Raw genomic sequence first — 26,344 nt, 5'->3', positions numbered from 1 at the left:
AGACCAAGGCAGGATACTGGGCACCGGCATCCAAGACGGGGCTCATCCCGCCTCCGCCGGCTGCTGCGGAGTGGTGGGACCGCCCCGGGGCTGGAGCCGGGACACGGGCCGCGGTCGCGGTCGCCTCCGCGGGTTTCCCAGGACGGCTGTCCTTGGAGAAGAAAACGCCGGGCTCTGCCTCCCCCGAGCGCTTCTTTGTAGCCTTCGTTGCTGTCGCTGGCCAGTGTGAAAATGAAACCAAGCGATCTGGTGGCGTACTTTTCTCAGCTACGTGAAAAGCAAGTTGGAGGCGTCGTGCTGTTCGACTTGGAGCCACACACGCTTGTCTGAGTGCTTAGGCATCAGTGCCTGCAGCTCAGGAAAGGCCCTTGTGCCCAAAGGCCTGTCTAGCCCTTCTGCCAACTGTAGGGCCGGTCCAATAAAAGATATTGCAGGAACCTCCTTGTCTTTTCGTATTTCCTGGACCATCACAGCTACAACCACGCTGTAGCTTGGAGGACTAGTGTGTGCTTGTATTGCCACTACCGGAAGTCCTCATGGGTTGAAAGCAAGCATGCACAGAAGCGTGTTTTTGCAAGATGGCCTTTAAGAATACTGTTTGGATAATGATGTCCATCTTATTTTTTTAATTACATATTTTTATGTACTGTGAAATGGAAAAAAATGCATCAACATTACTTCCTGATTTCTCTCTGGAGAGGAGAAAGTGAGCAGTGAGAACAGCTTGTACTAGGAAATAGTTGTTTTTCTCTACTAGATAAGGGAGTTCCTGGAAGGCCTTTTTTTCTCAGAGTGAAATATAAAAGGCATGGATCTAGTCTCTGAAGAGGAGGAATGAAAGTGCTGTATATAGAAGTGAGGGAAAACTGTATCAGACACAATATGTAGGGGAAAAAGGTCTTTCTCAGAGGGGAACGGTGGGAATAGTATAATGATGGGACTAGGCACCAGTATTTCTTTGTCTGGCCTCCAAAACCTCATATGTTGCAACAGTGTGGTGGTACATTCCTTTCCCTCCTCTACGTGCATGTTATTTTCTGCATGACAAATCAGTCACCTCTAGAAGAGGTCTTGTGCTATCGTTACTTGGTGCAATGCTGTCCCTCAGCTTATCAGCCTGGTGATTCTTTTGTGATAGTCATAATGTAAACACAAAGATTAGCTGCTTCTCTATCTTTCTTTTACCCCTTCACCTCTTTGTTCAAACAAAGGCTATTTTCCTTGACAAAATAGAGTTTGGAATCTTAACATTATTATAATGAAGCCACATCATCATGCTTTTCTTGCCAAGCTGCTTTTAAACATGATTACCTTGATATAGTAGCTCTTATGTATATTGCAGTACAGTTTGAAAGCTGTACAAAATGTAAATAAAATAAGAATTGCATTTATATAATCATCAACAAGAAATTTCATAATCCAAGGGGGGTGTGTGTGTGTGTGTGTGTGTGTGTGTGTGTGTGTGTTTATCCATGTCCTCCCCCACCCCTGGACTTAAGATAAGACCTGATGGTTTGTCTTGGGTGGTTAGGCAAGATTTATAGACTATAAAGTTAGGTACTAATTTCCTTACAGTTTCAGTGCAAGTTAATTACCCAACTCAACTGCTTTTGAAAATCCCACTCCTTAGGCCTTTACCTGGTAGTCACCCAAAGGTGTACATCATGGGAGCAGAAGATATATAAATGTCTGAAGTCACTATAAAATATATGAAACCACATCTAGGAAGAGTGCTGAAAGTTGTCAAAACACCACAACATTAATGGGAATATGGTTAGACTGTAATAGCAGAGGACTACTTCAAGAAAATTGAAGAAGTATGCAAATTCAGGCCTCAGCTCTTCGTGTGAATCCAAGTGTATGGAATATTTTGTTCGCTAGTCCTTAAATCACCATGTTAAAGCAGAATCAGCCTGCAGAGAACCATTTACTATCTCTGCATTGGTCAGAGTGATCAGGGATGAAATTTCAGTGGCAGTCCTGAGGTGCAAAGAGGAACCTGCAGTTAGAGCACAAATACTAGGCAAAGTAGACAGTAGTTTGACAGATTTGAGTGTCATTTGACAGTGGTCAGGCAGCTGGCAGGGCAAATATGCCTGTACGCGTTACCCTGGCTTCCCAATCCCACAGGTGGGACACCCTCTGTTAGCCTCAGGAAGATTCATAAATGGAGGTTATTTTCAATTGTGTATAAAAATAACTAAGAAAATCAATAGTTTCTCCTTTGTTATTTATTTCCATATTGCATCTCTTCAGTCCTACCATAGTACCCTTGTTGAGAATCACTGGTCTGCACCATAATACAGGTCAGTCGCATCATACGCACATTTAATTTATGCGAATTCAACTATACGCAGGATGGGAGGGGGGGCAGGGCACCCCCCCTCCCACCATTTGAGGTGGTATAAGGGTTATGTCTTCTGCTTTCTTGTAACTACACTTTTCCTGTTTACAAAACTTATGATCACTATGAAATGCATGGCTGCCTGGCTTAAATACGGTCAAGCTGGTTCTTGTAAGTCATTGTTAAAGCAAGTTGAAGGCTGACTACCTCTGTGTTAAAGTAAGGGCTTAGCTGATCAACAGAGAAACAGCAGTAACCCTTTACAGTCCCTAGTGAACAAAGCTCATCCATTTATTCTGACTACTTAAGATGTACTTTGTTTATCGACTTCCTGAACAGTTCAGTGCTTGCAGTAATTATGTGGTGAATGTTGTTTTATTGCTTTTTAAAAAAGACAGTGGACTTAAGTTATCTGCACAGTTATACAATGTCTTTTCAGCATGCTATTGCCAGATATGTTTATCCTGTTACAAGGTACCTTCAGATGTCTTTTACTGTATATGTTCCATAAAGGTAACTTCTGTGAAGGTCTCTTTCGGCTCCCATAAATAATCTTCTGTCCCAGTATATGAGGTGGTTTTGTAGAGCTAGGGATGAGGTGGTCTCGTAGAGCTATTACACTTTTCCTTTACTTCAGTAACCTGTGGAACAGAAATGCAGTACATTTGCAGGGGATATTTTGGAAAGCTTTTCACTTATTTGTCAAGATGAGGTGGGAAATGCCTGAGCCGCTGTCCCACTTGTGGAGGGAGGCTGCTGCTTGCTGGGCACCTTAAGTCATGTACAGTAAACTAAGTGGAGGCTTACAATATATTTGGCTATTGTAGTTAGGAATTTTTCTGGATTTTACTTTAGAGTACTGTAAAGCTATTTTTCTCCAAAAGCATTTATCAGTGCTCTTTAAAAGTAAAACTAGGAGTAATTACATTTGACCCTGCTTGTGTTAAATATGAGAGTGCTTTGTTCTTAAGTTGTGGTGGCCTAGTGCCTTTAAAAAATAATGTTATAAACCTCAGAGGAATGAATGGGGTTAGAAAAGAATTCAAGATATTTATAAGGGTGCTACTCATCTGTGCTAAAACAACTTGACCTGACGTTACAATTAAATATGAACTTTTCCATTCCATATATTCTAAGTTCTCATAAACCCATTCTGATATCACATGAAGCTTTTTTTTTCTTGTGCTAATATCTTATTAATCTTGCAGTTATGGTTAAAGCAAATAGAAGGCAGGTTAGATTTGCCTTCTGCCGAACTTCAGGTTAACACAGCTAACTGCCTCTCCCTGTTAAAACAAGTGTCTGGTGTATGCATTGTAATATTTTGACTAGCAATAAAATATTTCCCAGTGAACATCCTAAGGTTTTTGTAAAGGAAAACACTCAGGTAGGAATGGTGATGAGCCCAAAAGATGCTCTTTGAAAAATAAATCTGGGGTTAGTGGATGAATTGTCATTAATAGGAAAGTTTAAAAGCTTATCGAAAAATGTAAAGGAGGGCTTTAAGTATTTGCTGTCTTTAATAGTATGTCAAGACTATTTAATATACCCAAAAGGAACAAGGATTTTTGCTAAAGAATACAGAACGAAATGTTGAGGAACAAAAGTTAATTGTGATTTAAAAAAAAAAAAAAAAGTCAGATATTTGGGGTTAAGAGTGTTGGCAGCTCCAGGGATCACTGACTACTCCATGTCATATTGTTTCATTTTCATCTTTCTCCCTCCATTCACTTGGAATCCTAATGCAAATTCTCAGCTTAGGATAGCTAAAGCGTACAGACATTTGTTTCTTTCTCCTTATTACCCCTTTATGATATGAAGATTTAATGCTGATGGGAATCATTGTTCTCCTGGACTTGATCTTGCATTTACTGATGAACAGAAAGTTATGTGGATCTCCATGCAGTATCTTAGTCTCTGTAGAGCAAGGATGGACAATTAGTTAGGCCCAGGGGCCACATAGGTTGTTTTAGTGAGCTGTAGTGGGCTGCTGCAACAACTCACCAAAACTCCTTATGTAGGACGGGGCCCCAGGCAGTAGTGTTCAGGAGCAGGAGGGGCAAGGTAACAGGGCGGTGACTCTGTGGGGCTGGGACCAGGGCAGAGCCATGATCTGCTGCCCACATGCCCCTGCGACAGTCACGGGTTTTGTGGGCTGGGGACAGAATTGCTCCATGGGTCGGCCATGGGCCATATTTTACCCGCTCCTGCTGTAGAGGATATGGGTCTCACAGGGGTGTTGACTGCAATATGTGTGAAAATATGTGCATTACTCAACCAGCATTACCTCACTTGGGTCACCAGGCAACCACTGAATAGATCACAACTTTCAGTCATTTACCAACTGCATTCACTATGATATAAATGTAAACATAGATGGGACATGCTGTCTTTAAAGAGCTGTGATACAAATCAGTTGAATTAACTTGTTTAATCGGAACTAGCCTTTGGAACCCAGTAGTAATCTGAAATCTCCTTTGAACATTTTTTCCCACTCATGTAGTGACTTGTAGGGGATAGGTAGCAATTTCAGCAGAGAGATGACTTGAATTGGTGTGGGGGTGGTACACTATTTTCTCTGTAGGCTGATAAAATAAATCTTTACTGCCTCAAGGAAATGGAATAGGTTGGAAGCAGCATGTCACTGTTTTAAAAAATGCCAGAACTACGGGTTTCTCTCTCTTTCCCTGTCACCCTTGCCTTCCTGAATGATCATCCCCTTGCTTCAGTCATGACAATTGAATGCTGCAAGCAGAACTTCAGTATTTGATACACACCCACTCTTTCAAGCCAGCAATACTCAAAATCCAATGCTAATTCCAGCAGATCTAGGGCTCACTCTAGACCCATTGGCTTTATTTCTTTCCAGTCCCTTCTACCTCTCTAAAATGGTTGAAGTGCTGTAGAGACCAAAGGCAGGGTTAGGAAGTAGGAAGCTTCTGGGCTATTTTGCATCTAAGGAGGCCTGAAAAGACATTGGTTGGGGGAAGTGGTTGTAACAGTGATGAGGGAGAAGTTTCTGCAGCATCTCTGGTTATTGCCTTAGCATGCAACTGAAAGGTGGGGAGAGAGCAATTTTTAAATTATCCCCATTAATGGGCTGCAGTTTTGACTATTGCATTTATAAGGCAGAAGCAATTTATGGGTAACCGGTTACTAGTGCTGATGATGCTTCTTCTGCTTTCATGTTCCAGTAGCAGGTCTTAGCAATGTGAGTGGTGAACAGATCTGGGCCAAGTCTCTCCATTTGTACATGCTTGTTGTATGCTTTGAAAAAAAAGAGGCCTTTTCTTAAGGAGTGCCTTCCAAACCAAGTGCGTGTGGTGCCACATGATTCACAGTGTGTGCAGATTCCCCCTCTTTAGGATGGCTTTAGGTGAGCCAGTGTAATAGTTTGACCATGACTGTTTCCTACTTGAGAAAGGATTCTTCTTCCCTAGTTGGTGTACACGTGCGGGTTTGTTTGTTTGTTTGTTTGTTTGTTTTTGGTTGTTTTTTTTTTTTTCCTTTTTCCTTTAAAGAGGGAGGTTTTTAGCAGCTGTCTGAGATTAATGCTAGAATAAAAAAGCTAGTAATTTATAATATCACAGAGTTATTTAGGCTTTTATAAATCAGGGTTTTTTTTAATTCCTGAAAAACGTTTTTTCTGCTTTTGATCTAACAGTGGAAGTAGCTGTTCATTCATGATACACCTGGCTTTATAGCACTCCACTCCCATTTTTATTTCTGTCACATAAGATGTCATTGTGACTAAATAGGAAATGTTTTACTGGTTGCCTCTTGGATGCATTGTAATGTTTAAAGGTAAGGACACACAATATAAGCCCAGCTCTGTGTAACCTGCTTTATTTGTGTGGATCTATTTTATATATTGTCATATAGGTTGAACTGAAGCAAAATCCTTTGACGCTAGCTGACTTCCTGCCTTTGGGGCAGGGGGCTGGATTCGATGATCTCCTGAGGTCCCTTCCAGCTCTAATGTCTATGAAATCTGTGAAAATGGCTATTCATTTAGTTGAAAGTGAAAGTAAGCACTCTTGATATATGAAAGAGAACCAGGTGATAGAAAATGTGTTATACCACAGTGCTTCCTGAACAATGCAAATCATGATTATTGATGAAGTTGTAAACTTGTTTTATATTTGCACCCAACTTTCTCCTTCTGTGTTTAAGTATTTCTGAGACCTCCTTTTTTAGTCTTCATTTGTATGTGGTAGACTTCTAATTAGGTCCTGGAACCATGCCAGTGGAGACATTTTACTTGCACAGAGGGCATCAAGGTTGAAATAATTTTGTATTTAACTTTCATTTCAGGGCATTAAATACTGAAATTTGGAATGCCAAATACTGAAGTTGATTGGAGTGTGTAAAGCTGTAAAATGAATATATGTAATTTCTGACTGCCATTTTTTCTGCTGAAACGTATCATAATGGATCATTTTCTTCATCCACGAGCCTGAACCTAGATTTTTTGTGCACTTCTATAATACGGCTTCTGCCTCTTAAACTGTAATGGGAAACTCTTTATCATTACAGAGGTCTCAAATCATCAAGTGGTTCCCACATACATCTGTATTGCAGACATACATTGCTGCTTTAGATACCTATTTGTGTACTGACCAGATTCATATACATACATTTGAGGATAAGTATTGGTCACATTCCTTTAAGAGTACAGAGCTCAGTAATGTCTTTTGGAGGTGCCTCTTGAGGAGTCTTCGTACTAAGCTACTGTGTGGTATAGGCATGTATTCTTGCTGTTTTGACCACAATTTGTCACTGTTGCTTTTGTGATTATTTTTCCCCCAGTCTTGTTTACCCAGCCTGGATAAAAATATTGCTTTCCATGGAAGCACTATTATAGTGTGTTACCAAAATAGTCAACTTTAAAAATGTCCATTACTACTGATGTTGCTTCTGCGCAAGGAATTTAAATGTCATTAAAAAGAGTTGGGCCTTTTTGGGAGGGGGAGGGGGAGGGGGAATGCAGCTTTTTTCTTTATTTGTCCTCATCTCTCAGCCTGCTGAAACTGCCTTTATGCAGGGAATTTCAGGTCTCAGTGAATGACACTAATGTTTTTGAAGCATGATTAAATATAGTGCTCAATAACCTGCTTCTTGTATTGAAACCAGAAAAGTACCCACAGAGAAGCTGTGAATAACATGGGCTATTCATGAGAGCTTTGCTCAATTTGTAATTAACATGAGACCAACCATGTTTGCTTTTACTGTAATGTGATGCAAACTTTTATTGAATTAGTTTGTTCCTAAAGTTAAAAATAAGAGGGAGTGGATAGACAGACAGTTCTAAAGGGCTTTAGGGAACAAATACATTAAAGGCATTTTTATCTTATGTATGATGGACATAAGTCTTGACCTACATCAAATACTATGTTCAGCAGTATGTCAGCCAGCCAATATGAAATCTTTCTCCAGCATGAGTTCAATCACATTTAGCTACAATGATGCTGATCATGGTTTGTCTCAGTCTACAGTGCAGCCAGTGCTATCAGCATAGTTATCCAGTTTGGCTGTCACAACAATTTTCAGACACACTAAAATTTTGTAGCTTATATTAATGGTGATACATTTTTTTTCTGTTCGATATACTGTTCACCAACCATTACTACATTAGGAGATGTGAGTAGCATCTGTCACATGTGGGATGGGAATTGTGCATGCAGCACAGTGTTTTTCTTGAACCTTGTTTGAGGACTTTTTTCCCTGCTGCTCTGAATCTATTGGAGAAGGCAGGTCAGAGATATATGCCTTACATAAAGAAGGAAGTCAGACTTGTTATGATCCTAATTCCTGTTGGAATTTATTCCATCATTTTGAGCTGTCACAGAGATGGATCTGCCTCTGACCATAGACAGGTTTTCCCTTGCAGTAGAAAGTTCCATTGAGTGTGAGGAGCAGAGTTGTCAGTTGCATGCAGTCTTCTAGTGCTTCATGCACTCTTTTTATCTGTGAAAGCCTGGCTATTGCATGCTCTAAAATTATCGTCTGAGACCATGAAGTTGCCTTGGCATTCAAAAGGAAATGAGTGTGGAGAGTGGGTGATAGATTTGAAATGCAGCTAGCAGCAGCAGGCTGTGTTTTAGAGGAGTTGTGCTGCAATTTTGCATAACCTTTAACTAGAACCTATTGTGAAATATTCCAGAAAAGGCCAAGGGAATGTCTGACTACAGGCAGGAAGTAAAAGTACTTTAACTTAGTTAACTGACAACATTTCCTCTTTATGTGATATGCAAAGTATGATAAGTAAACTGAAGTTGCTTTACAGAAAGGCTAGTGGCATATCATTGGGCCCTGGAGCAATGACCTGTTTACATTGGTATAATCCAGGGATGGGCAAAATATGGCTCACAGGACAGATGTGGCCCTCCAGGCAATTTCATCTGGCCCACCAGTGCCCACCAACTAGTTGTACCTTGCCTAGCCCATGTGCCTTGCTCCCACCCTCATGTGCTGAAGGGCCTGGCTCAGCTGGCATGCAGCTTCCAGGCAGGCCTGCTGCTGCAGTCATGGGGTGGGGCTGTTCAATTTCCCTGGCATCCAGTGGCCACTTCTCATCTCCCTGCTACAACATTCACTCCCAGCAGCAGGTAGGGAAGCGGTGGGAGCAGGGGAAGGGGCAGCTGCAGCTGGGCAGGAATGTGGAATGTGGAGCTGGTAAGAGTGTGGAGCTTGGGTGGGCAGGGTGTTGGTGGGGGGACCCCCCACCTACTCCCCCTGCATGGTGCACAGCCTCTGCTGCCGGTGACAGCAGTAGGTGGTGGGTGCTCAGAGAGCTCATGGAAGTGCTGCTTCCTGGCGAAGTATGGGATGTGCATGGCAGGGGGCAGTGAAGGCAAGCAGCTCCATCACACAGGGCTTCTCCCAGTTCTGTGCAAGCATTGGGAGCTGCACATGAGCCATGGGGAGCCCCATGCACCAGAGGGAGGCTGGCCTAGCTGCTCTCCTTGCAACCAAGTGCGGTGCTGGGTGGCAACGCCTGCACAGGCCACAAGCACCCTGAGTGCCCACCATCTGCTGCTGTTGGCAGTGGGGGCTGTGCGCCATGGGAAGGAGCTTGTGTGCGTGTGTGTGTGGGGCGGGGGGTGGGTCCTCACACCCCCTACCCTCCCTCACACCTCACAACCCGCTCCACACAGCCACAACTCCCTCCACACACACACATGAACCCTCCACCCCCCCCACACACACACAGTATACAAGAGTGAGACTTTCTTTTTGAGTTATTTATGCAGTCATCTCTATATATGCTACACAAACACAAATCATGACAAAAATGTTTTTTGTAATAAAATTAAAATATGTTATAGTAGTTGTTTGACTTTTAGAATATGATTTTTTTTATTTTTTTTTCAATCTGGTTCCAAAATAGCAACCCTCCCCTCCCAGAAGGGGAGGGACTTAGAATGGCAAAGGTCAGGGGTTAGGGGCAGGACTTCAGGTCCCAAGGTGGCAACCAGGGGGCAGGGCACCTGTCAAGGGTCAGGGCTACCCTTGCAGCCCTGGATAGCTCTTAAAAATTTTTAAGCGGCCCTCCAGCCAAAATAATTGCCTGCCCCTGGAATGATTCATCCTCACATTAGTGTTAAAAAGGAGTGGATAAATAAGGAAGTCTTACATCTGTGTAATTTACTAGACTCTGGTATAGAATCACCCCAGGAAAAGCCAGCACTAAAATTACATTGGTATACATTACCCTGATGTTATCCAGGGTAGAAGCAGACCCATCAACACACAGATCAATTGAGATGGGCTATTACTGGCTATCCCACCTGTTAAGGGTGAGATGTTGCAATAATGCCTGCTGTGGCAGCTGACTTGAGGTAACTGATTAACTACTCTGGGCACCAAACTTACTTAAATCTGCAGGCTTCATGGCTACAGCAGGGCCTAGCAGCCAGGGCTGCATTATATCCTATGGGTGAAACATTGAAACGGGGTCGAAATGGCAAAATGTTTCGATGGAATAGAACAGCCGTTTTGACTCGAAACAAAAGTCGAAACTGAACGCTGCTGTTTTGCACAGCCCTAGTATCCATTACTCCGTTTTATACGTGAAGGAATATATTGGGCTCTGGCCTTGGATTTGGTTGCTAGGATCTAGTGTAATGCGTTGTTATTATAAGGAGTCTAAAACAAAAGTAGATACTGAGGTTTCTCTTCCCAATGATGGAATTATTTACTCCCCATTGTAACAAAAGTTTTTATGAACATCATCAACCTATTCTCTGCTTTTGAAATGAATTGCGTTTTCTGTGTAATTATTTGTATTTACTCAAATGCATCTTCTAAACTAAGTACAACCCCGCATAATACATTTTCTTTTGCATGTTTTAACTTTTCCAGGCAGTTCTCTTTGGTTGAAGCTGTCCAGGACAAATGAAAAACCACTCAGACACCTGAAGAGGCCCTCCATTTCAATTTCAAGTCAGGCTGGGTAGCTTGCCTTGTTGCCATGGGATCTTCAAAGTTCCGTGCTTCACCCTAGAGAGGAGCACTGTTGACAGGATGTAGCTTTGACAATGAGAGGAGAGGATTCTGACAATGCCTGTCCTGTAAATTTCTCAGGACACTCCCTGGTGCTGTTTCTTTTATGGCAGATGTTAGAACTTCTGGTCACGCCTGTTCACTTTGTTTGCACAATGGGGCTGGTTCAGAAGTTGGCTTTACTGCTTTACTTTTATAGTGGTAAAGCAACTGGTTTTGGCACATTGAAATGATGAGATGAAATACTCCACAGCTTTCTCCTCATCAAGCACTTATTTCATGTTGGGATTACAGTAGTAGAGGGGGAGGATGAAGGGCTGCAAGAATGCTGGAAGAGAGAACATGGGCAAGGAAATGACCAAGAGATGCAGAAATTGCTTGGAGAAAATTGACAAAAGAGGAGTGAAGCTGTGGACAAGTAGACTGTTATAATGGAAAGTTGGGGAGTTTAGTGAATTCAAAATTAATTTAAGACTTGGGGATTTAATTATCCCAAATGGAAATGTGGCTGCATTAGTAATTTTGGTTTTGAGGTTTGGTTGTGTGTTCGTTTTGTTTTTTCTAAGAGCATTTTAAATTTCTTTAGGCTCAATGGTGCATACAATGCATGCTGAGGTTTTTAAAATTTTAATATTTAAGTGTTGAGCTGAAGGATAGAATGCTGGAGCGGGCTGGTAGTAACTAGGACACTCTGTGTGTTTATTTCTGTAGTCTACCTGGTTCTCATGTCACTTCTACTTATGTTGTAAAAAAAGTCTTGTGAGTTTCAGAATATCCTGTTAGCTTTATATTTATTTGGAAATAAAACGGATGTAATATTTTATTTAGACACTGAAGTACAGTAAAAGCTTCATGAGTGTGGAATGGGAGGTGTGGATAATCTAAAAATGCCGGTTACCTGAGGCAGGGGTTTTTAGCTGGATGTGAAGTAGGGGAGCGGGGGGCAGCAGTGATCATACGTGGAGTGAGAGGGGGTGGCAGTGGCCACATGCAGAGTGGCAACACAGGGTGGTGGATGGCTGTGGCCACATGCGAACTTCTCTCCTCCCCCTTCTGTGGCTGGCCGGCCAGAATTTCTGGTTCGTAGAGGGTGCCAGTTACTAAAATGCCAGTTAAAACAGCTTTTACTGTAATGTGGCTGTGAAAAAGCATATATTGGGCATCATGGCATGCAGAGACACTGCACTAGGTAGGGATTTGGCTCAGTGTTTTTGAGGAGAATAGGTTGGATAGTTGTTTGTTATATTACTGGTAATCTTAAAAAGTTGCGACACCGTTCTTAACGTATCAAGCAAGACCCACTTTATTTTTAGCAAGTGACTGGAACTCTGTAGCACAGGGGCGGGCAATTATTTTGACTGGAGGGCCACTTAATGAGTTTTACTGAGCTGTCAAGGGCCGGAAGGGTAGCCCTACCCCTTGACAGGTGCCCCACCCGCTGGCCATCATCTTGGTAGCAGAAGTCCCGCCTCTAACCTTTGCCACTATAAGTCCCTCCCCTTGTTCCAGAAGTACTCCTTGTGGGGTGGGGTGGGGGGGGAGTTCCCATTTTGAAACCGAAAACCCCCCAAATCGTATACTAAAAAGATCAAACATCTACCATAACTTATTTTAATTTTTTTTTGTCCTGATTTATGTGTTTGCATAGCGTATCCAGAAGCAGCTGCATAATGGCTCAAAACAGTCTTTCTCTTGTATGGTGGGTGTGGGTGTGGAGGGGTGTATGGTTGGGGTGGAGTATGTGGGACGGTGTGGGTGCATTTTTGGATGTGGTGGGGATGGTGAGGTGGGAGGGTGTTTGTGGGGGATGGGGGGTTATAGTGGGTGTATGTGTGGTGGCTGTGGGAGGGTGTGGGTGTTTCTTGGGGGTATGATGTCCAGCCCCATACCATGTAGCTCCTGCCTAAGTCCCTGGCTGCACATGTCAGCAGTGTGAAGGGCCAGCCCTACCCAGCCCAATAGCACTCCCACCTGAGTCCCCGGCTGCACATAGTGGCAGGGTGCAGGGCCAGCCTGGTCCCACAGTGCACAGGTCCCAGGCTCCCTCCCCAGTCACACATGGTGGCAGTGTGCGGGGCCAGCCCCACCTGGCCCCATAGCACATGGCTCCCCACACTCCCACCCATTTCCCTAGTGAGAGTTCCCGGCCCTGGTCTGGTGGGGCCCTTACCTGAACTCCCAGTCTCACAGGCAGGGAGTGCTACCAACAGCCTTGTGGTGGCCACGAAAAGCCTCTGCCAGGTAGAGGCTTCTAGGGCTGGGGCAGGTCAGGCCAGGCTTGGGTGGTTGCTTAGCAACCAAAGCTGCACCTCCTGCATGGAGGCATGACTTGTAGAGGGGCAGCCCAGGGCCAGGGCTTACGGAGGGGCCCTGCAGGCCAGATGGAGTTGCCTGGCAGGCTGGATTCGGCCCCCGGGCCGTATTTTGCCCGCCCCCGCTGTAGCACTTCGTAAGTACCTGTGCTATATTCTCTTGTGTGGGACTGGTGAAACAGCAGTTGCTTTAAAGAAGACTGAACACATGGCGCAAAGTAAAAACTTGCTGCATTTTTTCACGTTAATATATTTTCAAGGGCAGGACATGCTAAGCTGTCATAACTGTCTCTCTGTTAATCAGTCTGCTTCACTTTTAAAAACTGTGGGAAGGTGGGGGATTATAACAACAGGTTGCATCTGATCTGAAAAAGGTCAGGTTTTATTACAAGGAGCAGGCTAGTATATAGCAAAAGATCTGAACTGTCGACTTTTTTGCCCCCCCCCCACTCCATTTACCATTCTGATATAATAAAATGCTTTGTCTGTCTGTGTGTGTCTGTCTGTAACTCTTTTGGTCAACTGTGCATGCACCGCCAAGAGTGAGGGCAGCAATTGGCTGTGCAGGCCTGGGGGGGGGGGAGGTGAACAGGGAACAGAGGTGGGCACGCATGCACGCAACAGCTGGCTGGGAGGTGGTGGCAGGGGGAAGCCCTGGTGCTTGGGGGAGGGAGCTCCTGCGCTGATGGCTGGAGGAGGAGGTGGCGGCTATGCAGGGAGTACATGGCCAGCCCCAAAGGGTAAGCTGGGGGGGGAGCATGTAAACACTCCTTCGTTATTTTAAATCGGTCATTCCTGATGGGTGGTTGGCTAGTACATTATAAAGCTTGTTCCCCTATACTGCAAAAATTAGGCTAAATTGTGCTTTCAAACAAAGAGAACCACACTGGTTTTGTTAGCTGTAAGTTCCAAGCAGAGGTATCTGGAGATATTTTTCTTGTGCCCTTGGGCCCGTAGGCAAGGTTCAAGAGGTGTGGCCAGCAGGTTTCTTATGCTTGCTAGCAGAGATTAAGAAGCACTTGAAAGGGCAGGGCTCTGCTGCATTCTCCAAAGCAGTCAGAAGGTACTACCCAGTGAAGCTGTGCCACATGCTGCCTGTCTCCTTCTCTCCTGTAGCAGTACACAGGTTAGTAAGTGGGAAGAGAGTTCTTGGTATGTTTCCCCTGGAAAAATTCTCTCAGACCTGAGTACAAATTTTGGCGACACTCCTAGATATTCTAGGCAAAGTTGGGGCTTCAGCTTTGTCAACGGGTAGCATTTCCAAGGTCCTTTTAGGCTGGAATTGTCTCCAGTAATTAACACTCCTCTGAGATAAAAACTTCTTGAAAATGGCACTTGGATTTTAATATAATCTAGATCTGAGCCCATTTTAATGGAGCTCAGATTTCTTATGCTCTTACATTTTAGTGAATTACAGTGTCTTTACAAGGAAAACAAGTCCAGTTGAGAGTGATGTCTTTTTCTAGCCTCCAAAAAGGACGGTGAAAAAAATTGCACTATAAATGTATGATTATTTGCCTTGGCATTTCTTGTCAGCAAACGTTAAAAGAAATGTTTAGAGATTTATTGTACAACAATGACAAGTTTTTACTTTTTTTTATATGCACTGTCAGTCTTAGCAGTGGACATGAACATATGCTTGGATCCCAAATCTGCGCTCCCAGTGGGGCTAGCCTAAGTATACTTAAAAATGAAGAATCTGGTCCCTGCTGTTTGAATGTGTGTTTTGCCCATTCACTCTGGCTTATGTCCCTAATAGATACTCTAGGCTTATATAACACATGCATGGGTGAAAAGAAATCTGAAGAGTGGCAATTTTATAGATACTTTTATTTAAACTTTTGAAGGAACCACTTTGGAACCTGTTGAACAATTTGAGGAAGACTCCATTAGAACAAGTAGGCAAAAAAGTAAGCCTGTGTGAAATGTTTTCAACATGTTTTTTTCTAAAATAATTTAGCTATCTATTATCGCACACGCAGGAGAAAGCATTGCCAATTCTTTTGTTTGAAGAATAATTTTGTTTCTTTTTTTAATGATCCAGTTAAAAACAATAGGGATAGGTTTATTGATTAGGGAGAAGAATCCCCTGTGTCCTTTGTCATTATATTTAGACAGCTAAAGCACTTATTCCATCCTATCCATCTCATCCCAAAGTGTTTCACAAGCTTTGGACTCAGTATAAAGGATTCAGTAGTCCTTTATACTGGAAGATTTGGAGGGAGGATAGGAAATTAACAATTTTGACTCATGGAATTGCTCTCTTGCCCAATCAGCTTGCTACTGCAGAAATCATCCCTTTTGAGAGACTGGGAACATCCTGAGATAGAACATGCAAATACAACATCCAGGTGGGAACTAGTTTCCCTGCCTCTTCACCCCTTAGTGCCTCCTACCTGAGAGCAGTATGCATGTGTGTTTTTCATAGACCATTGTTGGCAGAGTGAGGGTGTGGATTATCTGGAAACAGGTAAGTTCTAGTGGAGAGGAGGAAGAATGGAACAGCAGCACCGTTACATACAGTACAATTAAAGGTGAAGACAGAAGTTTTGTTGTGCAGTCAGCCCCTTGATAGCATTCTACAGCTCTGCCTAGATAGAACTACATGGCTGCAGAGTGCTTTAAAAGTGCCTGACCATGAGACAAATTAACCCTCATTTAATGAGGGTTCAGATTAAGGTGCTCCAAAGCAGAGCACTTGCAGCCCACCCTGCTCCAGTGCAGGGACATCAGCCCAGCTCTGCTCCTGTTGCTGTCTTCAGGATGGGAGGGAGAGGAGGCAGCTCCACCTGGGGTTTGCCTAGCCTGTGCTGGAAGGTGGGGCAGATGAGTTGGGATGGCAAACCCCAGACAGAGCTCCCTTCCTCCCTTTCCGTTCCCCTCCTATCCTTAAGATAGCACCAGAGCTTGGAGGCAGGGGGTGGGATTAGAGGAGAAAGCTGTAGACATACAGACTGCCTCTCCTGGATTGGCTCCAGAGTGGGCTTGATTGCCACCTAAGATAGCACCAGAGCTTGGAGGCAGGGGGTGGGATTAGAGGAGAAAGCTGTAGACATACAGACTGCCTCTCCTGGATTGGCTCCAGAGTGGGCTTGATTGCCACCCCCCCCAATCAAACAGTGAATGTCTGTTGGGTCAGGGGATTTGTTGTAACTCATGACACTTTCTGTGAAGTTCCATGAGTTATAATGGGGAGCTGCACGTTTGTCAGCGCCCTGTGAGCCTACTTGAAGTCAATGATAGAAGGACTCAGAAGAAGTTATTAGTCTCTTCCCGGGCATTTTCAGTGAGGGCTTCCTGTGTGGAGGATCCCTGTGTAGGTTTCACATAAGGAATAACTGCAGCTTACCCAGCCTGCAGAGTGAATATAATAATTCAGTTACTAGTTAAATGAAGCAGAATTTCCTTTCCTGGCTCCCCAGTACTTTTGATCTAGAGATCAATTAATTTTGATCTTTAATTAAAGGACTGCCTTTTGTAACTAGACACTAACTTTAAGAATCTGAAAAATATTTCTCAACCAAAATTTAAGTAATAGGAAGCCATTAACGGAACCTAAAAGTATAGCATGACAGGCTCTTATAATTGCTAAAAACTGTGGCTCTTACTAAAGGCCACTTTTCTCCTTCAAATTTTAGTCACTATTGAACCTGAAAACCAAACTGAAGCTAGTAATTTTGCAGTGCAAATCAAAGTTTCTCCAGCTGTAGGAGCCAAAAGGTCTTAGGGTTTTTTTTTGTTTTTTTTTCCATCTAAACAGTGCTCTGTGAATTAAGTGTCTGTATCTCAGAGTATAAATACTGTAACATAAAACACAATCCTCACTCCTCCCCTGATGGATCTTGATCCTACAAATTGTTTTCTATTCTTAAATTTTTAATTTTTTGAGAAGTAACATATATGAAAGAAGAGGTACCTGGGCGCATCTACACAAGACTTTTAATGTGAAGAGGACTCATTCTACTGCACACTAGTATGGCAGGCAAAACCTGTGCTAATGCATAATTGCCCAGTAGATTTAGTGTAATGCGCATTACTGTCACTAAAACATTCATCTGCACGAATGTGCAGTAGCACCAATTTATGGTGCATTAAATTAGCACCTGTTATTACAGGTGCAAACTTAATGCTCTGTAATTATGGTGCATTAATGAATATGTAGATGTGCCCACTGTCTACACCTGCTATAGGTATCCCTTAGTTGGTGTTGATCTGCGGTTTGTTTTTAGCTGAATTGTTATTTTTGTACTTTGAGCATTAGGATTGGTGTACTCAAGCCTTTTTGTTTTCTTGACGCAACAATCTTCTAAAGTGCAAGTCCCTGAGTGAAGAAGGAGACATGGTCATGAGAGGAGGACACGATAGGACCTTGATGTCAGCCTGACTGAAAGGTGTTTAGTTTAAGAGCATTACAGTAGAATTCACTTGTTGTTTCTTTTGATAACATTTCTGTTGAAAACAAATCTATTTGAAGTAAGAAAAGGTCTTGGCCACAGAATTTGTATCTTGGCCCAGTCCTTCTGCAGTGTTTTGATATACTTGGCTCTGGGTTTTTAGCATGGAACATAAAGATCAGGATGAGCATCTGTTTTGAGTTCAGATATGAAATGTACCTCCAAAATTTGGGGAAGAGCAGATTATTGTATTTGTCAACTTTTATTTCACAGAGGTATGAGTAGCTAAGCAGAAGTATCTGTGGCTATGCTACCTGGTCAGAGCTCAGAGGTAGCTAGAGGGTAAATGATTGGGCTCATAGTGTGAAGAGCAAACCAGAACTTAATCCTTTTTTCAGGCTCAATTTTAGAATGCAGGAGAAGACTTTTTTTAGGAGATTGATAGATGAAGAAGGATTGTTGATAGACTGGAACTGAGACAATAGTTTGCCTTTCTCATGCTGAGTACCAAACTGAGAATGCATGTTCCCATGTTTCTAGTTTGTTAAATAGAGACAACAGGGGGGTTATCTATGTTGCAGTAGATTCGTGTTTGTTTCCCCTGCTAATTATAATCCGAGAATTTCCTTACTTTTTCCTTCAAGTTAAATGAGCATCAGCTATTTGAAATCTAGTCAGGCCTTTGAAATGAGGTTGAAAGTATTTCCGGTTCTGATATTGTCACTTTTTATAATTTTCTAAACCTGAGGATTTCTTCCACATCCCTGTTGCTGTGTGAAAGTTCCACACAAACCAAACAAGAAAATGAATGTGACTATGCAGAAGGAATAGTGGAACTGAGGTTGGAGACAAATGTCACATTTAAAGGGCTTCAAAGTGCAGCTGTACAAAAAAATTGGAGTACTCCAGATGTGGAAAGAGGCACATCTTCCAGATGTGGAAAGACGTACATCCTCCATGTCACACCTCCCTTGCTGGAATGCTTCAGAACTGTTGGGGGTCTAGGCTGGGGGTTCATCCATGGGGTAGGAGTAGAACTGATGTTGGCAAACACTCTTCTGTCTGCTCTGCCTTCATTGTCTTGCAACACCTCTGTGGTAGAATCAGGAGACCAGCTGCAGAGTGGTATGTGGGGATGGGGCTGGGGAGCAGGAAGCCCAGCTCTGGCAGGGGGTGCAGAGGCCTAACAGAGTGGCAGGGCACTCAGGGCAGTGGTGACTTTTGGCAGTTGGTGCTGCTGGTGTGGACGTATGGCTACAATGACAGCTGTTATTTTTTTTCTGCCCCAGCCACCGCACCTTCATTCTTCTACTGGGGGTTTGTGTGGAGCATGTGGTCTCCTGGCTCCACAGGGACCACTCTGGGAGAGTGGAGGCAGAGTGCACAGAGCAGTGATCACTAACAGTCTACTCCTGCTTTCTCCATCCCCATCTGCCATGAGTGGGGTGGGTGGAGCAGGGCATTGTGGGATGCTGGTGGACCTCGGGTTTTCTTGTTGCATTCCATAGAGCAGGGGTAGCCAGCCAACCTGCGGCACGTCACAACTGGCACTTGCAGCCTCTGTGTGTTTCATGTGTCAGTTTGGAGAGGGAGTTGGGAACACTGTGTCAAGCAGGGAGCACAGGGCAGACACCATAGCAGCAGATTGGATGAGAGAAGCAGATAAGAATGGCACTCAGCGAAAGTGCTGGGTTTACTGTGTGGCACCTGCCAAAAAAATTGGACCCCACTTCCATAGCATGTCCATGGATAACAAGAAGCACCTTGTTTTGAAGTGCTTCTAAATTGTACCTAATCCCAATGGAGTCACTTTTGGAGTGCCTCAGTTGTTTTATGGAGCATTTCAAATATCATGTGCATCTGTCTGGTTCACTGTTTGAAGCACTTCAGAGGCATTTGAAATGTTTCAAATATGGCTTCTCTCTACACCCTGAATAGATGCAAAATGCTGTCCAACATTCAGAGTGTCTCTCTCCTATTGTTTTTTTTAATCCATTGAAGAAATATTTGCAGTTAAAGGAGGTAAGATACAGGTCTTTTCTTCTTTTAATCAATAGTGGCCTTTCCTTTTATTCTTCTGCTGAGAATGCAAGCTAGGGGGAATGTAACAGCCGGAATGGTTACATTGCACACATGTGTTTAGAGCGGGAATGGTTAAATTGACCACATGTGTTTAGTTTTGAATTTCTTTTAGGACTTGGTGAATTTAAACCCCAAATCATTTTATGTTAATAGAGTTTGCATGAGGAGCAGCAAGTTATTTTAGAAACAAAGGAATGACATGAGAATTATTGAGCATTTTAGGTTTTGATGAGAGCATATGACAAGAGGGTTCTGGTAAGCTGAGATGGGGCACAGTGTGCTGTATTTGAATTAGTGCCCTATGTATCCAGATTTATTCTAAGCTTTGTGGGACAGGAGGGGAAGAGATGCTTTTTGCAGTGGCTTTACAAATGGACTGGCTTATTTTCACTGGGTTGTTTCTTTTCCCCCACAGAAGTGACTTTTTTTTCAGTCCGACTGGAACATTCTCAGCACTTTCAATATATTTCTTAATGATAACTGGGGATGCTGCTCCTGCAGCCAGGAAGGATAAAGAACAAACCAAGTGTGGTTATAAACTGATACAGTTGGTTTTAAATATTTTATGAAATACAGAGAAAGATAAATGTACAAGAAAAAGCCATGTGTATCAATGTGCTGTGTTTCTGTTGGTCTAAGCTTTTCCAAAGATTTCTTTATAACTAGTTATGATGCCTAGTTGCCATAGAAATGCTTCAGCAAGACTATTAACAAATGGGTAGTTTACTGTCGCAACAGGAGTCTCTTAGCTCATCGACACCTCATGATGCACTAGACACTTAAAATCAGTGTATAAATATGGCATAAAATAAGTCTACAAAATTCTGTGTGTCAGAAACTGTGACTAAGGAATGTGTGCACAAAATATGGAACTAAATCCTTGCCTGTCTTTTAAGAATGTTGCGTTACAATTTCAGGGTCAGTGATTTTATTTTTCTCCTCCTTCCCTCCCCCATCCCGCTTGTGCTTTATTCAGTTTGTGGTGTGTGTGTGTGTGTGTGTGTGTGTGTGTGTGTGTGTGTGTTACTAACTAGACCGTTTTGAAAATGTATCCTGTTAAATGTATTTGAGGAATATAAGGTAGTAAAGTTTAAAAAATGTGTAGATAGCATCACTCTTTCTTTCTTTTTTTCAGGTTTAACCATGAGTTACCCAGGCTACCCTCCTCCAGCAGGTGGATACCCACCAACAGCTCCAGGTAAATGATCATTAGCTTGAATTGTTTAGATGAAGTAGAAAAAAGCAGGGATCTGAACGGCTCCTCAAACTGGGATATAGGATGGTAGGGATTACTTGCATTGTTGAGTTCGTGTTTTCTGCTGTCACAGGCTATCCTGTCAAAGTGATCAGTCTCCACATGTCAAATCTTGTGTATATGTATGTTAAAGATCTATGTAGCTTATGTATTTTTTTTCTAAATCAGTACCTGTTAAAGCTGGGGTGGTAAATTGGGGTATAAGAAATCAAACCTCCCTCATATTTTAAGTCTCTTCTGGTTTGGCCAAAATGCCCATGAAAGAAGAAAAGAAAGAGGAGATGCATCCTCTCCAAAGAGCCAAAAGTCCTGACAGCTGCTTCCCATGCCTTCCTGGGTGCCAGACATTCCTATTCAGCTGGCTGCCAGCTTCCAGCTTTCCCCAGAAACCCATTACAGGAGTTAGGCATACTCAGTATGAAAACATGCATCACATCAAAAACTGAAAATGTTAGTGTCAACATTTTTTTTTTTTTTTAAAAGGCCTACATTTCCTATTGAGAGCCGAGGAAAATTAGATGGGGAAGAGTAATCTGGGTGCCCAGTTTGTTGTTATGAAGCTAATATATTTTACAGAGGATGAGCACTTTATATTTTTTGCAAACCCCCAGACCACTTTAAGGTGTTTCACACTGAGGACTCCAAGGCCAAGGTGCCCAACATCACATAGAATTTGTGAAAAATCTTCATCACAATCAACAGCTAGCAAGGAATAATATCCCTTTCTCAATCCAGCACCATCAGTACAGGAAGTATAAAATGGGCAAGGGGGTCTGGTTGAATGTTTTGGGGGTACTACATTATTTGACTCCAGTAAATTGCATAGAATACAGAGCTTTGATTAAAAAAATTAGTCAGTACTTACCATGACATGTGGCAAAGCAATGGACACAGCTTATCAAAGGGAGACTGCTTCCAACAGTGTTGCTGCAATGGTAGTAAAAGGTCGTGAAGTATCTTTGTAACAGGGGATGAACTTATATATTATTTGATAATGAAGGAATAAAAACAGATCATTAAATTGCCAGAATTTCAAAGTGTATTAGAATGTCCTTCTATTAAAACAACCAATTAAGTGAATATTAAACATTAAGCTTTTTCTGGTAAATATATGTTGTTGAATTTATTATTCTCAGATATGAAGCTTCTTGAACTATACTTAAGTTTGTTTTTAATCATGGCCTTGGTGATCTAAGGATGTTTAACTCATTACTGTATTACACACATCTGGTGAAGCACATTGGTGATATGAAAAGTAGCTACCATTTTGCAAGTCCTCTTGTTAATTTATTTTTCCTCTTGCTTGGACTACCATTGTTATCAGAGGTTATCAGTAGAAATGTAAGTAGCAATTAACAGACTAAAAGAATGTTTATATTTTTGGTATGTGAACTCTGTGTGATTTCAGGTAGTAATCCCTGGGGTGGCTCTGCCTATCCTCCTTCAAATCCACCACCAATTGGACTGGAAAATGTTGCCAATTATTCCAGCCAGTTTAATCCAGACTACATTGCAGGGATGGTGAGTACAATGCTACTTGTTATACTTCAGATATGATCTACTTAAGTGTGAACCTGTGTTTCCAACATAGGAGCAAGAACAATTGGGTGCATTTTCAGTATTTGTGTTTAATACAGGAAATACAAGAGTAGACCATTGTTTTGTAAAAAAATCTTTCTCAGTATGTCTGTGTGAAGTCGGGCAGCTATAGCCACTTAAATAGGGTTATAAGGGGTGCCCTGAGCAACAAGTCGCTGACATTGAAGTTAGTGGGTTCTGTTAGGTGCAGCATTTGAGAGAATCGGGGCCCCTGTTTACCAAGCTAAATATCAGTTTAAGGATGCTTGTACATGTGACGATGTCACAATGAACATGTCACTAAAATGTGGCAGAGATGGTGCATGGGACACGGGGCCGCCTGGGTGGGCTGTTAGCTTCCCTGAACCCACCCAGGCTTCCAGTGCCCCAGGTGCTGTCCCTACTGTCTTCTCTGGCCGCCAGCACACCTAGCCACTGTCTTGCTGCCTCCCTGCACGCGCTGTCTCCCTGGGCCTTAGGAGACAGAAGCAGCAAGGGACCTGATCCTTTTTTTCTTTTCTGAGGAGTCTGCCCGCCTCTCCAGCAGCCAGGGGACGAGCTAACTAATGGCTGAAATGTTACAGGTTGCAACGTTGCAAACTAAACTATGTTTGGATGTAGTTTAGTTTGCAACAGTGCAAACTCATTTAACTCCCCCACCAAAAAAATAAACCAACCCATGTATATGTCATGTGTTATGCTATTAAGCCACAAAAAAGGGAAATTTTTGTCATGTGCAGTGCAAGAACAGGAAGGGGAAGTCTGAACAGTGCATGTGTAGGTGGTTAACTTGTTTGCACTGGCAAACTCTATTGCAGTTCTGTTTTTACCCAACTCTTTAACCAGTCTGAATGAGGAAGGCAGTAAATCAGTGACTTAGCTGAGGTTATAACATGAGAGAGTGGCTCATCCCCTGATGAGAATCAAGGATCATCCTCTAGCACACCCATTCTCACAACCAGTGAAGTCTTTCCACTTAAGAAGTGTAAGTGAAGAATATTTCCTGGAGGTTTAAAGTAGAGAAATCAAGAATGTGATTTTTTTTTTTTTTTCTCCTCAGTTTGCTTAGAATAGGAACTGTTAGGGAGTTTAAATTTTTTATAACAGTCTTGTTACACTGTGTGTACAATGCAGCAGTTTTGTTTTTTTCCCCAGGCATTTGTGATACAAATGCATTAATTATGTGTGGACAATTGATAGCTAACAGTTTAAAATAAGTATGCAGTAGTATTAACAGCATGGAACTGACTTGGGGGCGGGGAGGAGGGGGAAGCAATTTAGCCTTGGTTATGCTACTGGAAAAAAAAACAGCTTCATGTAAGCATTGTACAATCACTGCAAAGTCTTTCATCACAGAGGACAGCTAAAGTTCACTAATTCTGGAAATATGAGATTGCATATTGAAAGTAAGCACCTTTCCTGTAATTTCTGCAGACTTCTATCCATGTGACCAAGTATGCCAGAGACTGAACTGTAGGAAGATTCTACCACTTAATACCAAAGGGAAAAGCACATGACTTCCTCTATCTTATAGTTAACCTGCATTGAACTTAATGATTGTGCAGTAGACAACCATAGTCTGAGAGGGAATTGTCCTGTAGTTTGACTTTATGCACTTTTATTTTTAATTGGCTAACACTTGAATTGTAAGGATTGCAGGACTACTGGTGCTGGCTGTCCTGGACTGTGGAATATAATGCTGGAGACTCTAGCTTTAATGCTGGACACCTGACTATGGTGCTGCAAGGTAAAAACATGCAGCTAGGCAGTGAGTGAAGAATAGCTGACATGCTGTAAGTTCATACCTTCACTGATTTTATGTTTGTCTGTCCATAAGTTCTGCTTCCTGCAGTAGAGGAGCTTGCAATAAGAGTGCATTAGGAGTATGTGCAATAGTTTTTTGTTTGTTTGTTTTTTGTTTTTTTTCTTGGTTACTGGTCAATGTTTCTTTTGAGAGAATAATTCAAGAAGAGCTTGGGTCTGTCCTGGCTCTTTGGCTTAGGGGCTTGTAAGTAGAAGCTTAGACCAGATGGTTGTGAGTTCAAAGCTGGGGGTGCCTTCCCATCATCCCAGGGCTGCAGGACAGAGTAGGGAGAAAAGGAGGGGGTGTAGTGCTCTGTCAAGGAGCAATACACATCCTCAATGAGCAAGGTGGAGTCAGAAGAGGGACTGACTGAGGTGCTCTGGGTAAGAATACAAGGGGGTTGTGGAAAAAAGGACTTAACGGTGGGTGTCTATTACAGAGCGCCCAACCAGGGGAAGAGGTGGACCGGGATTTTCTTAGGACAGCTCACGGAGGCTGTCAAGTCAAGAGATGTGGTAGTTATGGGTGACCTGAACTACCCAGACATCTGCTGGGAAGAGCAGGCAGCTAGGTCTAACCGCTCATGTAGATTCCTAGCCGAGATACAGGACCTCCCCCTAACTCAGGAGGTGCACAGTCCCACCAGGGGAAATGCCCTGCTGGACCTGGTCCTTGCCACAGGTGATGACCTGGTGAGAGAATTGTGGGTTCTTGGCCACCTGGGCGATAGCGATCAATGCCTGCTGGAATTCACTATCCAGCACAGGGTGTCAAGGGCTAGCAGTAAGGCGGAAGTCCTTGACTTCAGGAGGGCCTACTTCAATGAATTAAGAAGACTAGTACGAGAGGCATTGATGCCTACAGTCAGATGGGTGGCTAATTGGCTGGATGGTTGCACACAGAGAGTGGTGGTGGACGGGTCGTTTTTGACCTGGAGGGATGTGGGCAGTGGGGTTCCCCAGGGCTCGGTCCTCGGGCCCGTACTGTTCAACATCTTTATCAACGACTTGGATGAAGGGGTGCATACCTATAGGCTGGGGAACACTCTTCTCGTCAGCACAAGGCGGAAAGGGATCTTGGAGTCATTGCCGACTCCAGGTTGAACATGAGCTACCAATGCGAGAAAACTGTCAGTAAGGCTAACCGCACCTTGTCATGCATCCATAGATACTTCACAAGCAGGTCCAGGGAGGTGATCCTCCCCCTCTATGCAGCATTGGTCAGGCCACAGTTGGAGTACTGCATCCAGTTTTGGGCGCCGCTAGCTCATCTTCAAGAGAGATGTGGCTAGCATTGAGAGGGGCCCGAGGGGAGCCACAAGAGAGATGTGGCTAGCATTGAGAGGGTCCAGAGGAGAGCCACTCGCATGACTGGGGGCAGCAGGGCAGGCCATACAAGGAGAGACTAGAGGGCCTGAACCTATTCAGTCTCCACAAGAGAAGTCTGAGGGGGGATCTGGTGGCTGTCTACAAATTCACTGGGGCGGGGATCAGCAGGGAATAGGAGATGCCCTGTTGCCCCCGGGCACCACACCAGGCGGTAACTAGGAATAATGACCACAAGTTGATAGAGAGCAAGTTCAGGCTAGACATCAGGAGGCATTATTTTACAGTTAGGGTGACAAGACCTGGAACCAACTTCCAAGGGAAGTGGTGCTCACTCCTACCTTGGGGGTCTTTAAGAGGAGGCTGGATAGACACCTGACTGGGGTCATATGACCCCAGCATCCGTTCCTGCCCAAGGCAGGGGGTCAGACTTGATTATCTGCTTAGGTCCCTTCCAACCCTACCAACTACGATACTTTCACAGACACAAAACATGCTTTTCTTTTTGCTGTATTAGTTCCTATAAATGATCTGAAACATACTACTGAAAATCAACATCTAATACATCTTAATCTGCTTTAACATTGCAGGCATCCAATATGTCAGGCATCTTTGGAGGTGCTAATGTCCCACCCAACGTATATCCTCCTGCAGCGGGTGGCTATCCTCCTGTTCCCCAGGGGGGCTTTGGACAGCCTCCACCAGGACAGCAAGCTTCTTATGGAATGTACCCACCACCAGGAGG

The 26,344-nt window shown here is 43.3% G+C and overlaps 1 protein-coding gene across 1 annotated transcript in view; it reads left to right on the top strand.

Moving 5' to 3' along the window:
• Positions 1-26,344, top strand: part of ANXA11 (annexin A11) — a 50,616-nt gene that overhangs the window by 525 nt on the left and 23,747 nt on the right. The window contains 3 exon segments of the mRNA XM_006018482.2: positions 20,773-20,835; positions 22,301-22,413; positions 26,190-26,344. Of these exon segments, the coding sequence (XP_006018544.2) occupies positions 20,781-20,835; positions 22,301-22,413; positions 26,190-26,344 (323 nt within the window). The 5' untranslated portion in view covers positions 20,773-20,780.

Source organism: Alligator sinensis, unplaced genomic scaffold (genome assembly GCF_000455745.1).
Source record: "Alligator sinensis unplaced genomic scaffold, ASM45574v1 scaffold188_1, whole genome shotgun sequence".
In the NCBI taxonomy this organism is placed as follows: Eukaryota; Metazoa; Chordata; order Crocodylia; family Alligatoridae; genus Alligator; species Alligator sinensis.
The sequence above is the reverse complement of the archived record's forward strand: the minus strand, read 5'-3'. Positions and strand labels throughout refer to the sequence as shown.